Source organism: Sinocyclocheilus anshuiensis, unplaced genomic scaffold (genome assembly GCF_001515605.1).
Source record: "Sinocyclocheilus anshuiensis isolate Anshui unplaced genomic scaffold, SAMN03320099.WGS_v1.1 scaffold244, whole genome shotgun sequence".
Classification (NCBI taxonomy): Eukaryota; Metazoa; Chordata; class Actinopteri; order Cypriniformes; family Cyprinidae; genus Sinocyclocheilus; species Sinocyclocheilus anshuiensis.
Genome location: NW_015558588.1, coordinates 530,729 through 546,045, shown reverse-complemented (window position 1 = coordinate 546,045; position 15,317 = coordinate 530,729). Strand labels below are relative to the sequence as shown.

The 15,317-nt window shown below is 38.6% G+C and overlaps 2 protein-coding genes across 2 annotated transcripts in view; both read right to left on the bottom strand.

Moving 5' to 3' along the window:
• LOC107679931 (tripartite motif-containing protein 35-like) overlaps nt 1–9,897 on the bottom strand; it is a 22,599-nt gene extending 12,702 nt beyond the window's left edge. The window contains exons 1-5 of the mRNA XM_016475657.1: nt 9,357–9,897; nt 6,764–6,859; nt 6,302–6,532; nt 6,198–6,220; nt 5,996–6,117 (exon numbers count right to left, since the gene is read on the bottom strand). Of these exons, the coding sequence (XP_016331143.1) occupies nt 5,996–6,117; nt 6,198–6,220; nt 6,302–6,532; nt 6,764–6,859; nt 9,357–9,758 (874 nt within the window). The 5' untranslated portion in view covers nt 9,759–9,897. The remainder of the gene's footprint in view (nt 1–5,995; nt 6,118–6,197; nt 6,221–6,301; nt 6,533–6,763; nt 6,860–9,356) is intronic.
• A 3,402-nt stretch (nt 9,898–13,299) lies between these two features.
• Nucleotides 13,300–15,317, bottom strand: part of LOC107679930 (epidermal growth factor-like protein 6) — a 24,452-nt gene continuing 22,434 nt past the window's right edge. Inside the window, exons 12-13 of the mRNA XM_016475656.1 lie at nt 14,797–14,925; nt 13,300–13,672 (exon numbers count right to left, since the gene is read on the bottom strand). Of these exons, the coding sequence (XP_016331142.1) occupies nt 13,565–13,672; nt 14,797–14,925 (237 nt within the window). The 3' untranslated portion in view covers nt 13,300–13,564. The remainder of the gene's footprint in view (nt 13,673–14,796; nt 14,926–15,317) is intronic.

Sequence of the window (15,317 nt, the reverse complement as noted above, 5' to 3'; positions counted from 1 at the left end):
CACTCGGCGCCTGGTCGGGAAATGTCATGCCCCTTACCATAGCCGCCTGCGAGCTTCAGTGTAAATATTGCATCAAAATCAAATCAATTTGAGCGCGATTTAAACCCGGATGATTGTAACCACTCTAAGTTTGTCTGCCTTGGGAAAGCTAGCGTGTCTCTGACATAGTGATAACCCTTGTTGCCTTCTCTAGTGCAGCTCAACCAGGTCTCGTCCCATTTGTCGATATTTGTGATATCACAAATCCCGGAAAATATGCGTTGTAGTCCAAACAAGTCATTCGTTGTAGTTTTTGAAAAGTGATTTCTGTTAAATAAAATATCTCCTTTTGAAGTGGACTTTGAGCTTTGTAACTTTGCAGATCTTGTTTTATGCTCAAACAGCAACATTACAGACTAACTAAAGTTGAAAAAGTGAAAAAGCATAATAGGAGCCCTTTAAGGTCACCCAGCTCGGATGAAGGTAAAGGGTAGTCCAGGTAGTTGTTAAAACTTTCGATAAGCTCTGGATCATCATACTTGAGTCCTATGGCCATAGTCCAAAACAACTGAGCAAATACACCTACACCCAAACCTTCCGGATGCAGGGCAATCAATCCCTGACGTCTTACCCTTAACTCCTTCTTAGTTGCAGGAGAAGCAACACAGAGATTCATGCTGCTGGATTTGAGGGGATTGAGGTTTTGTCACATGAACTGCTCCAAGATTTATAAGTTGCAGATCCAAATGCAGCATTTCTTGAAAACAGGGCAAAATCCAAGTACACGGTCCAAGAACACACAGAAGGTCAAAACCAGTAAATCCAAAAGATAAACAATTCCAGAGGGCAAGGCAAAAGGATAATTGTGACGAGTGGGTTGGGCCGAGAGCCGTGGGAACGGAGCGAGGCCGGTGGAGTAATTGATAATGAGCGACACCTGCACCACTCACCAGTCTCAAGTCCCACGGAGGAGCTCCGGAAGGATAAAAGGAGGAGTAACGACAGTGAAGGACGAAAGAGGACCAGGCCTGGATTTAATGCTGTTGTTTTATTATGTTTTATGCGGCAGTCGTCCGTGAGGGGCTGCCGCTTTTACTTTAGTTTTCTGTTTGTTTATTTATTAAAGTTTGATGTTTAAATGTTCGCCGGTTCCCGCCTCCTTCTTCCCGATCTACGAACGTTGTTATAATAATCCACAAAACAGGCAAGAGATCCAAAAACCATGAAACATAAACAAGACTGAAAGAACTCAGAAGGCAGTATAACAATGTAAAACCTAAATGACAATGGTAGAGATAAACGCAGCTTATATAGGCAGGACCCTAATGATCCAAATGGAAGCAGGTGCAAACAATCATCTCACATGAGACAGAGCAATGTAGTTTGGGAAATGGAGTTCATAACAGAATGTCCATGAAGGGAGAAGTGCCCTCTAGTGGCTAAAGAGGGCACACCAGCTGAATACTTTGACAAGTATCAACAGTGTCTCAGATGTTTCTCCTAAAATGTCTTAGGAGAAATAAAAGTAGACACAACTGAGACATGAGAAAGTTCTGAGAGAAAGGAGTCCAAAATGAGAATGAACTGTGAGAAACATGGGAGATCTCTTTATTGTCTTGCTATAATCTCTTTCAAGACTCTTATAAAACTGTTTAGTGCTCACAGGTTGCTCTTTCTTTCTTGATTACGTTGGGGGTTTTCACCTTTAATGGTCAGGACAGTAGGAGTAAAAACAATTGGACAGGTGAGAAGGGAACAAGAGCAGGAAAGTACCTTTAGCTGGGACATGAACTGGTGCTGTCTGAGGTGCAGTTGTGCCTTCACATCGATGTGCTGCCCACAAGGCTATGGCTCTGACAGGTTACTCTACACTCAGGATACTATAATTTATAATTAATAATAATTAATGCATTTAGCAGATGCTTTTATCCAAAGTGACTTACAGTGCATTCAGGCTATACATTTTTTACCAATATGTGTGTTCCCTGGGAATCGAACCCACAACTTTTAGTGCTGCAAACGCAATGCTCTACCACTGAGCCACAGGAACATTAAGGCTGATACTATTAACATTAGACACAGGATACTAAGGGCTGATTCTCTTATATATCTAATTGAGATATCAGCTGTGTCTTAAGACAGTGTTTCCCAACCTTTTTTCTGCCACGGCACAGTTTTGATAAGTGAAAAATTCCATGGCACACCACTATCACATTACCCATTAAAATATAAGAAAATTGCACAAAGATGCATTGCAATGCATAACATCAATGCATCTGGCAACTGAATTGTTTGAAAGGGGCACTTTTGCAATTTCTTTGACAGCATTTGAACCCAACATTGTTTTCACAATTGCTTTGCATGCAGGCAGAATTAATGACTCTGCCACTGTATGTGGCTTTTTCAATTTTGCCACTAAATCAGCAACCAGGTAGCTAGCTTCAATAGCTTTTTCAGACACTGTGGTACTTTTTCTCATCAAAGAAGCCTGTTTCTCCATTTGATCTCTCAAACGCACAAAATATGTTGTGGATGTTTTGTTTGTAGATGGCGTTTAAGCTTGCTAGGAACCATTGCATGGTTAGAGAGTTTTTCTCCACAGACTAAGCATAAGGGGAGTGCTGCCGAGGGATCCCCGGTGAAAGTGAACCCATACGACAGATAATTGTCGCCAGGGCCGGAGTGGGACTCATTTTCAGCCCTGGAGATATGCATCTATATATATTTTATAAAGCTTTATGGGAGACAAATATGAGACCCCCATAGTCTTTAGCTTAAGACAAACCAGAGCACAATATGTGATTTTATTTTATTATTATTCCTTTATTTAGCCAGGAAATCACATTGAGATATTGATATCTCTTCTGAGATTAGAGATATCAGATGTGATGCTATTGAGATCTCTTCAAAACTTTTGAGAAGACAAATGTGAGAGATCCAGAGTCTCCAGCTAAGGAGAAATATCTGAGCACAGTCTGTGATGTTACTGAGATCTTGTTTGAAACATTGGTTGAGACAAATATGAGACCACAAGAGTCTTTAGTTTAGGAGAAAAATCTGAGCACAATGTGTGATGATGATGATGAGGTTTCTTCTAAAACTTTAAACAAGACCATTGTGAAAGTGTTAGGCTGATGATACACGGGGCAACTTTTTAAGCAATGTTGCTTGGGTACTTTCCCATTGAGAATGGCTAACAAATTTCTATCTGGATACTTTGAATCTTCATTGATGTCAACAATATGAAGCATTTGCAAATTGTTTTTTTGCAGATTGTAGGTTCATATCTACTCCATGCAACACTCCTTATGTTCTCTGTGTTCAGTTTCCCATTACAGTTTTCAGATGATTCAGTGCATGCAGTGAACTGAACGAATCATTCAAACTGATTCGCTAACCAATTCAGATTTACATCAGTGAACGAATTATCATTTAACATTTATAACGGAAATAAACAATTATTCATTAGTCTCTTGTTGAATAAATATAGAAATTGTGATATGGATTAAATATTGGAAACATGATGAGTGTAAAAGATGGACAATCAATGGTCATAAAAGCAGGTCAATCCAGACCTGCAAGTGTAACATTTATTAACTATTGAACGGTAAGATCCTCAGAGGGTAACAACAGAATAATGGAAATACTATGTCAGTGAAGATGGTTGTGAATGTGTGTAGATGTGTGTCAGTTACAGGATCAGAGAATGACACCGTTCCTCTGTCATAATCCAGATCAACTCTCACACGCTCAAGCTTCTGTTTAACAGGAAAACCAGCCCGTTCAGAACATCTGTGCTCCACACACCAGACATCAGTGTTAAAGAAAACACCTCCCTTCCTCTGGTTTGATGCTGTAGTGACTCCAATAATCCAGCATGGACTCTCTTTAACCTAGATCAGACATTTTCCTCTCATCATTGTCAGTGTTGTTACAGTAAATATTTTAGATTTGCCAATCAATCAAACTGAACTGAGATCTGCTGCATCACTGTAACTGTAAATATCACGTGGACCAAAGTTGTTCTTCTCTTGTTTACGGCTCATTTTGGTGTAGTAGCTCATCTGGTGTAACCATCTGTGGTGGGCTCCACCGATTGGCAGAGTCAGCCATACACAGAGAACAGGTGACAGAGTGAAGCTCTGTCCAGGTAAAGACACAGGGTTTGCACTAGGGAAACCAAAAAGAGCAGAAGAATATACATATGGGACCTATTGTTAGAGAGTCACTTCATATGGAGCACTAACCCAATTACGAGGGCTCATTTATAAAGGGGAATAACCACAGGTAATGGTTCTAGTAATGAGTTCCCCCACTAAACTCATCTACCACAATGTGCTTAATGATGGAAAAGTTAGTAGTCCAGGGTTCACCACTCAATGGACACTAGAACTGGACCGAAATAGCGCATGTTATCACAGCAGACAAAGGGCTGTTCAGATAACCTGAAACTCTGTGTGTGGTCCAGATAAATTCACAAAACTCGTACTGGGCACAACAGAGACAAGTCTGGGTCTCCCTCATCAGCAGGGATAGCTTGCAAGGTTACCACCTGATCCCTGAAGGGGGTAGTAGGAACCTTAGGCATATATCCGGGATGGGGTCTCAGGACAACATGAGAGTATGCGGTCTGAACTCTTAGCACGTCACTTTTACAGAGAGGTCTTGTAGATCCCTTGCCCTCTTGACAGAAGTGAGTGCGGTTAGGAGGGGTGTCTTCATGGAGAGGTCACTGAGCTTGACTGACTCCAAAAGCTCAAATGGATCTCTCTGTGAGGCCCGTAAGACCACTGAGAGATACCAAGAGGGGATGAGGTGTGGTCTCTGGGGATTTAATCTCTGCACACCTCTCAGGAATCAAATAATGAGATTGTGCTTTCCCATCGATCTACCATCCACAGTGTCATGATTTGCTGCTATTGAAATCACATAGACCTTCATGATGGATGGAGATAGGTGCCTTTCCAGGCCCTCTTGGAGGAAGGAAAGCACTGACCCAATACCACATCTCCTAGGGTCTTCGTCCTGGGAAGAACACCAATTGATGAACAAGCGTCACTTCAGAGCATATATCTGCCTTGTAGAGGGGGCTCTAACTTGAGTAATTTTATCTATCACTGCTGGTGATAGCCCTCAGAATTCCTCCTCATGGAGGAGATGGCCGGCGAGTTGTGACATGCGACGAGAGCGAATACCACCCTGGTGGTTGATATAAGCTACAGTTGCTGTGTTGTCCATCTGGATCAACACGTGCTTGCCTTAGATCAAAGGTCGAAACCACCTCAAAGCACAGCCAACAAATCTAGGCAGTTGATGAGCCAATGTATCTTGGGTCCTGTCCAAGAACCCAATGCTGCATGCATACAGCTCCCCAGCCCCAGTAGAAGCATCTGTTGTTACAACAATGCATCTGGACACTTGTTCTAAGGGAGCTCCTGCCCGTAGAAACAAAGGGTCTGTCCAAGGGCTGAATGTATAGTGACACTGTGGTGTGCCAGGGCTGTTAAACCACTTCTTCATCTTGGCTGAGAGGATATGCTCTATTGCTAGGAGGACAGCAATGTCTGCCGGATGAACAGTGGCATTCTCTCCTCATACTAAGGTAAATAGAATGCCACCGTATTATATACAGTGCGCTGTGAAAGCTCTTTTAGAGAAATTACTCTTTACTACTCTTTTAGTAGGAAATTCAGCTTTTAGAGATTGCCATCAAAGCACCCCGGGGAAATCTCAACACTTATCTGTGTGGAGGTGAAGAGAGACCGCTGATTGTGCAGTATATCCAATAGCGAGGATACCTGGATGTCCGGGGCATGGCCACACATGCAAATTTCACTCACCAATTTCATTGGTCTTTTCTGAATATGTTAAAGGTGTTTGGGGCTCCCAAGAGTGACACCTAGCTTTAGAATTTCAACACAACATCAAAAGGGATGGACTGAAAGGAAACTATAAATATTCCCTCATGCGTCATTTCCAGTGTGTGTGTAACAGCACAGATCTTCTCCAGACTCACTGTTTTGGACGATGTCCTGCATCTTCTTCCAGACTCTGAAGGGCAGGTTGCCCAAGTAACGCGGCACATGAATCAAAGCTCCAGAAGGCGTCTGTGGATCCGGCTGTGATGAGATCTGGACTCTGGAAGAACATTCAGGATCAGAACTGCAGTGGCTTTGGATCAGAAGCAGAGAGAGCAGAGACAGCAGCAGATCACTCACCTTTCCATCGTGACTGGAAACTCCTGCAGAACAAACACACCATTGATAATCAAGAACTCAATCAATCATCAATCAATCAATCAATGCATGATCTGAAATCAGACCTTCAGAAAGCAGACGTCACTGGCTTTCATCATCTCCTCCGTGTCTTTGATTGTGTGTGAAAGAGCTGAGATGTGTCTGTTCATCTCCTCCAGCTTCTCCTTCATCATCTGCTTCTTCTGCTCCTCTTCCTCTCTCAATGCAGCGATTGTAGCTTCTTCTTCATCTCTGAGAAACTGATGAAGCTTCTCAAACTGCTGTTTAATCTGACGCTCTGTGTGCTCAGCTTGAGACTGAAATCAAATCACATTCACTTCAATCATCTCAATCAACACACATCAACACATCACATCATTCAGATCCCAGAGAAACTCAGACACCCGACATATTACAGATCCAGAAGCAGATTGATGCTTGTCATTTACAAAAATAATCAACTGGAATCCATTATGTTAAATATAACATAATTGTGTATAGTGATCCTACACCTGTCCTTAAAATTACTCCTGATTCTGTTTCCTCACCTTGATTTGTTGAACTATTTTTTCAAACTCTTCTTTAATGCTTTCACTGTGTTGACCTTTCTCCTGTAAGGACTTCAGTGCTGTATTGAGCTCCTCCTAGATTTGAACAAGATAAAAACACCAGATTACAGTGAAGTGAAGAGAATAGCGTGATCATCAAACAGTGCTGTGAAAAAGTATTTGCCCTATCCTGATTTATTTTTCCTTTGTTTGTGTGTGTGTATATCTCATAATAAATTATTTCAACCATAACCAAACCTAAAAAGCAACTTGAGTAAATGCAAAATACACTTAAATATAATTATTTTTAACAGCATGAATTTGGTTAAAAGGTCTTACCACCCAGTAACACACTATACCAAAGTTTAAAAAAAAAATCCAGAACTAATGAGGAAGAAGGTGATTAAAATATATCAGTCTGAGAAGGGTCTGAGATCCCTGTTAAATGGATACACTTCTAACTAATGGTTAGAGAACTTTTAGAACTATTAATAACACACAACTAATTATTTAACTGGGCAAAAAGCCCAGAACAGAACAATTTAGGAAATTTAAAGATGCACTTGTCCGGCCATAAATCGGAATCAGCCAGTTTCTGCTCCAAATGAGAGATTGGCAAAAGGCCTGTTTTTTGTTTTATTTCAGGCGATCTCTGTTCTGGACTTGCACAAACTGCATTGCAGTCATTTTCCAAAATGTCATTTGTGTGGAAAGATTATGAAGCCTATAAATGGGACGTTAAAAACCAATAGAAACCATTAGAGGTTTTACTGGTTATAATTGGAATTGTATTGGTTTTAATGGAAACTGTAGTGGTCCCTGTGGGTCTCTATCTGTAATTTGTCAACTTTTATTGGGGCTTGTTAAAACCACTAAATCCTAATGGAAAATGTCTCAAAACACACTACAAGTAACAATTTTTTAATGGTTTTAATGGTTAATAGTTGATGGTTTGTAATGTTTGTAATGGTATTTGTAGTGGAAACCATTAGAATTTCTGTGATGGTTTCTATTGTTTTTTTTGTTTTAGTTTTTTCAGCAGGGAGACGCTGAAGATGGACGCACACTGTACAGGCAGCAAACTCACTGTTCACAATACGAATCCTATATATTGAATTGGGGGTGTGGGTTTATACGAATGTATCTCTGAGTGGAACTGACTGTCTTCAGAAAAGTTTAGGTGCGACCCTATACACTTTCTACAAAAAATAATCAGAAAACAGACATTCTTTAATATTTTATTATTTTTTTCTTGTTATATTGTTTATAATGAATAGATTGAGGAATACTAAAAAAGTTGATGTCTAACTTTAAGAAATGAAGGAGGGAGAGGATAGTGAATGACGTCCCGGGTTGCTAAAGACCCGAAGTATGCTTTAAAGGTTTGCTTTGTCATGTTGGTGGTGACAACTCTCTTGCAACAAGTTAGCTTATCACAAATATTACACTTAGCTTTTTCGGCTTCTGATTCCACAAATGTAGCCAAACATTGGAGCGCCTAGATTAGCGAGAAAGGTCCCGGCAGATCGCCAGGTCTGGTTCTCACAGGTGGAGAAAAAAAGGATGCGCACACAGGTATTTATAGGAGGAATCTAAATTTTAATTTTACAAGTATTCGATTCCAGCTATCACAAACGTTTAGTTGCTGTTATTGCTTTTTTTTTTACATGGGTGATAGATATTGGATAAAAAAAAAATGTACTTAAAACTGTACTCTATTTACTCAAGTTGCCTTTATGTTGTATTTCTTTTAAGATCTAAAACTATTTAGTCTGAGATGTACACAATAATATAAAACGTTTTATTTTGTGTAGCGCCTTTAAAAGTGTTTTTACTTTCTCAAGGTGCTTTACACAAAAGCTTTACACAGCAATATAAAACAATACAAATATAACAACAGATAAATAAAAAACAACACAATGGAAAAGCTAATCAAGTAAAAGCAATCGTGAAATAAAATGTTTTAAGACAAGACTTAAAAATACCCAATGAATTTGCTTCCCTAATGTCAGCTGGGAGAGTATTCCACAGTTTTGGAGCATAAGATGAGAAGGCCCTGGAATGAAGCCATGTTTTGTGAAACAGCTAAGAGACCACACTGAGAGGATCGCAAAATGCGACTTGGAGTGTAAGGTATTAAAAGATCGGCCAGATACTGCGGAGCCAAATCATGCAAAGCCTCATACATTAACATTAGGATTTTAAAATATGTATGGTAGCTAACGGGAAGCCAATGCAACGGCTGCAAAATAGGGGTTATACAGTCACCAACCCTGGCCTCAATTAGAATTCTAGCTGCCGAATTTTGCACATATTGCAATTTGTTAAGAGAAAATGTAGACACTCCAACAGGGAGAGCATTACAGTAATTAATTTGAGAGAAAGCAAAAGGGATAATCAACTATTAATCAAATAATCAACAGAAAAGGATAGCATAGGCCATATACATGCAATATTTAAGAAAAAAGAAGAATCGTGTTCTGCACAAAAGACTCAGAATGTCAGAGAGAAATACTGAGTGCATGAATGTGATGATATCTGTTTATGATTACTCATTGTTCTTTACATATGAAACAAGAAACATTTGTCCTACCTTATTTGATGAAACCGCTTGACTTATTGGTCTGAATTTGTGATTGTCGTGTTGTTTTGCATCTCTGCACACAAAGCACACAGGCTGTTTGTCCTCCAGACAGAATAGTTTGAGTTTCTCACTGTGTAAACTGCAGATCTCCTCAGATCCTGATGAATGGCTCTCATTTCTCTCTTTCAGGAATGAATCACACAAGTTTTGTAATGCCAGATTTGTTGGAGGAAACTTTTTTGAGGATCTTCTCCTGCAGACAGGACACTCCTGAGTTTCCTTGGTTCTCCAGAACTGTTGAATACACTCTTTACAGACACTGTGACTACATGATAAAAGAACAGGAGTCTTGAAGATTTCACAGCACATGGGACAATTATAGTCATATTCATCTGATGAAGCAATTTTCATTGTTTGAGCTCCAGCAACCTAAACTTTACTTTCACTTTCTAAATGACAGTTTAAAAAATGAATAACAACGAGAATCAGAAAGATCTGCTGTCTGTTCAGAAAGAAACGTATTCAAAGTCTTTCTCTTCGTTGTCCACTGATGGCTAATTCTTGTTAGCTTTTCTCAAAGAGAAGAAAATCAGTGACAGAAAGGAGAAATTCTAAGTTCTAAATTCTAAATTCTAATCTCTAAAGGAGAAATAGCAAGTCTCTCCCTGTTAAGTGTTGTAAGAGGGTGGAGTTTCTGATCAGCTTGGGGTGTTTAAACAGGTCTGACAACATCAGGATTTCTTCAGGTTACATTTCAATAAAATGCATTCAAAATTAACTTGCATTGAAACTTTCTCAAGTATAATGCTAGAAAACCTTAAAAGCGGATTCCAAAAAAAAAAGTGGATCTGTCCACTGCTTTTGACACGGTTAACCACCAGATCCTCCTGTCAACCCTACTGGCAAATGGCATCTCAGGAACCTCACTCCAGTGGTTTGAGTCTTTCCTCTCAGATAGGTCCTTCAAGGTATCTTGGAAAGGTGATGTTACGATCTCTTTCTGGATCGCAACAAAATAAGGGAGTCACCACACACCACAACTAATTATTAAGTTAATTTATTTGTCCATATAAAACAGAACCATGTAGAATGTCAATATAAATGGTAGTCAGTGTGTCAGCAGATACATGTAAGTGTGTAACAAGTATGAAAGACCAAACACCGTCCATGGATCCTCCAAGAACAACAACCATCCCCAAAGGAGATGGATCTACGGCGACGGTGATCTCCCGTATCTCTCACATCTCATCAGTCCTCCGGTAGCCTCATGTGTAACCCAAGGTATGGAGCAAACACAGACAGCTCAAGCTCCACACAAGCCCAGCCCACGCTCACGCTCACGCCAATGTCGCCATCTCTGTCCCAGTCTTTTATAGAGCGCCATGATTACCTTCAGGTGTGCAACCACTCCCCTCAGCCAAATCACCTGTAGCTCAGAAATAACCGGTTACTTGCTGGAACCGTCACAGTGAGGTGTTCAAGTCGCAACGTTTAACTACTGGGGTGCCTCAGGGCTCAGTTCTTGGACCACTTCTCTTCTCTGTCTACATGGCATCACTAGGTTCTGTCATTCAGAAACATGGCTTTTCATATCACTGCTATGCTGATGACACTCAACTCTACCTCTGATTCCATCCGGATGATCCGACGATAGCGGCTCGCATCTCAGCATGTCTAACAGACATTTCTTGCTGGATGAAGGACCATCATCTTCAACTCTGCTTGTGGTTCCATCAAACCCATTGTTCCATCACAATTTCACCATCTAGTTAGGCACATCAATCATAACTCCTTCAAAAACAGCCAGAAATCTTGGAATTATGATTCATGATCAGCTGACTTTCTCAGACCACATTGCTAAAACTGCCCGGTCCTGCAGATTTGCTCTATTCAACATCAAGAAGATCTGGCCCTTTCTTTCGGAACATGCTTCACAACTCCTTGTTCAAGCTCTTGTTCTGTCCAGGCTGGACTACTGCAATGCTCTCTTGGCAGGTCTTCCAGCCAGTTCTATCAAACCTTTACAATTAATCATTACCTGCATGAACAGACTGTGTTTCCAGTGCTGTAGAAACAGCAGCCCATCTCTAGATGAAAGGAAAGAATCAAATCAAATCTCTTCAGAGACTCATTCGCTCTCCAAACATTAGGCATTAGGCATGTGATAATTAGACATTATCACACATGCAGTTTACTGTCTCTAAACACAGTATATTTTCATGTTAAACAATAAAATGAGAAGAATCTGAGAAGCTTAAATGAAGCATTGCATTAATGACGAAGCTCCGTGTCATGTGATTCCCACTGCTACATCTGCTTTGTGAATCGCCGATTCGGATGTTCATGTACCCTGACATACATCACAGAGATGTCTATTTGACGTCTGCATTTACATCTGCAAGACGTATTTTTTAGATTGTTTGTTCATCTGCAATACGTCTATAGGACGTTTCCTATCAGATGTCAAATAGACGTTTAGAAGATGTCTTTGAGATGTTTATGATTTAGAATGAATGTAAAACTGACACCTTACAGGCGTCTATCAGATGTTTGTACACTGCAGATGCTTTCCAGATGAAGCGATCTTTAACAGACATCTTGCAGACGTACGTGTGCCATCTGGGTAAGTTACATTATAACACCAGTAGGTGGCGACCATTGTCTTTTGAATATTATGAGTGCATTTACTTCTTCCTTCTGATTTTCCATTCATATTATTCAAAAACACGTGTACAAAGAAACTCTAGAAAAAGTACAATATTACAAGCGACAGTATGCAACTATGTCAGGGTAGCAGCATATTTAATTTTTGACTGGAATGAAAATGAGGCTTATTTTTCCCGTAAGAGCGGGTGCCATTAGTCAATTTAATGCGTCTAACTTCCGGTGTCATCCGCTTCTAGCTGTACAAAACAGCTTTTTTTGCAGCTTGTTCAGCTGACGAAACATTTCCGTAGACAAAAGCTCCATACAGCAGTTTTGAAAATTTTGAGTTGTAAAAATGATGTGATCTGGGACCTTTATACATTGCGTGCCATTGTAAAACGATGAAGCACTTTCGAAGCACTGCTTCATGAAACTTGGAAACCTTTGCAAATCATTATTTCGGACCATTGGTTCAAAGTCACGTGATTTCAGTAAACAACCCTTCCTTACTCCACAACTCTTTAGAAATTTCAGTGGTTCACTGTTGGGGGACAATGATCTCATGATTCACAGTTTGGCGAACCGTTGAACCAGTGTCTATGCTTTTTACCTGATCTCAGTTCAGTTTGATACATTTGCAGACATTTTTAATGAGACATTTGTGTAATTATAAGGAAGAGTAATAGTTAAAAGTCTCTTAGACAAGCAAACATAACAAGCCCTGCAAAAGAATATAAAAGAACGCATTATACAGACACTTCATCATATTTAATAGTATTTGATGATTTGTTAATTGCATTTATTATACTTTAAATAAAACATTTGCAATGTGTCTGTAAAAGTTGTTTTATGCATGTTTTGGCCAGAGTTTGCATTGCATTTACTCAGTTTTGACCAGCAGGCATCACCAGCGTCTAGACTTGAGCGCTTCGCTTCGAAACAGTGAATAATTTTGCGAAGCAGTTGATTCAATTGATTCAAAGCTTTGCAAATGTTTATTCTCCCATCAATATGCAAATCTATCCCTCACAGCTTTTAAATTCAATATAGTGTCTAACCAGTATTATGGGAAGACATTTATTTATTTAAAAGTATTTATTTATTAGAAAGAAGTTCTACTACTGAAGAAGCTCAGAGCTGATCTACAGAAGGTCTTAAGGTTTATACTTCATTGCTAAATATCCATTTCTTTATAGAGAAAATTAACGAGATGCTGTCATCTTGACAATGAGTCTTGGCAGAGATGATCTGATTTGAAATTAAGTATTAATAAAGAATTATATGACAGAAGTGTAAAAATGGTAAATCTCTTAAAATATTTTAATGTAAAGCAAAATTTACAGCCATTATAATGTTGCAGTGTTTATATAATCATACAAATAGTGACTGATATCTACCTACAATCAGAAAACATAAAATCAATGACACTCAATAAATGAAATTCTCCTTATTTTCATGCAGGTTTGTACCTGCTTATTCTGAAACCTGAGCAACAGCTAAATCTGTCTTTTGTTGTTGTTGTTGTGATGGTTAAAAAAGTCACAAATTAAATGATGTTCTTTGTGGCGCCGCTAAAAGATGACGGTTTTATCATCCAAACAGGGTCCAGAGATCAGAGCCACGTGATCCAGACCGATCTCTCCGCTTACTGACTTCCCACGCTCGGCCTCAAAGATGATCTGAAGAAACAGGCAAACCATTTACATTAATAAAGATAATAAGCTGGAGAACATTAAAGTGACAAAACAATTAGACTCTTTTCACCATTCAGTGAATTCAATGTGATTTTTTTTTCTTGTATTGTTTGTAACCTGTTCGAAAAAGTCAGTATTTCTACACTCTAATATGTAAAAATACAGCACAATGTATTGTATTGAAATGAAGGAATTTTCTGTATTGATTTTTTTTACCTGCATTTTGAATTTTGCACTGCACTGCTTTGTGTTTTAGGGTTAATGGAAATGTCCATGAAATTAATGGATAATGTCTGGGGGGGAAAATTACCACCAGTACTTTTTTTTTTAAGTGTAGTTATAATATTTAAATAATACCTAGGTAAATATATACTTATTACAATTTTTAAAATATTAAAGTGATTAAAATAGCAATAGAATAAAAAAATGAATCTTAAATATTATTAATATTTGTGTGTGTACATACAAACACATACGTACAACTATATTATTATTACTTCATAATAACAGTATAATTAAAAATAAATAAAATAATTTATAAATAAATAAAATAATTTTATGTACACACACAAATATATAATTCGTTTACTATTACTTTATACAGTTTATATTTATCAATTTATGTTTGGTGCTGCTAGTGCAAAAAAAAAAAAAAGATTTTCTTACTCAATATTTTTGTTTTCTAGTACAAGAAAATTGAGATGCAAAAATGACTTAAGATATTAAAAAAAAGGAAAAAAAGTGATTTTATGCTTTAAACAAGAAAAAATATCTGCCAATGTGGTTAGAAAAATAAACTTAATTCAAACAGAAAACTTTTTTTTTTCTCATCTTTCTTGTTTTAAGCATAAACTGACTTAATTTTGACAGATTATTCAGAAAACAAGAATTAAGTAAATGTATCTTGCATCTCAAGTAAATGTATTTTTCTTGATTTAAAAATGTTTATTTATTTGTACTAGAAAACAAGACAACAATACTGAGGAAGAGCATTCTTTTGCAGAGTGGCTCAAATATTACACACTGCAGTTTAAAGAACTTTTAGAAAACAATGTATTTGCTTCACAATTTGTAAATCTCACAGGTCAGGCTGGATGACTGTAACTCACGGCCTCTGGAGTGTTTTCTGTCCAGTTAATGGTGATCTTCTCTGACTGCCAGCTGTGCTTGTGAGGGTTTCGTTTCTCCCAGACGGCGACGGCGCTGTTGTCCAGCATCACCCGTAAGACGCCCATGTTCTGCCAAGTGATTACATATACAAAATATTATTGTAGTTACTTTATTAGTTTTTTATTTTATATTTTATATTATTTGAGGTCAATTAATATGTGTTTTGAGAAATATGGAAAATGTTTTTGATATTCAAACCCTGACTAAGTTGGCTCGAGTGGGAACTGTTGACTTCTGTTCATTTTCCCAGTGGACACATTTATTACCGCTCATGTGAGTCTGTACCGTTTTCATGATATTTGATGGTCCAGTCCAGATCGTCTTCATTATCCTGCACCCATTCACACACACCGCGATCAAAGTCACAGTCCGTTAGGAATCCTGCTCAAATAAACACATACAGCACTTTCTCAAATCATCTGAATGCTGGAAAGACAAAAGCGTTTTGGATGAAATCTGA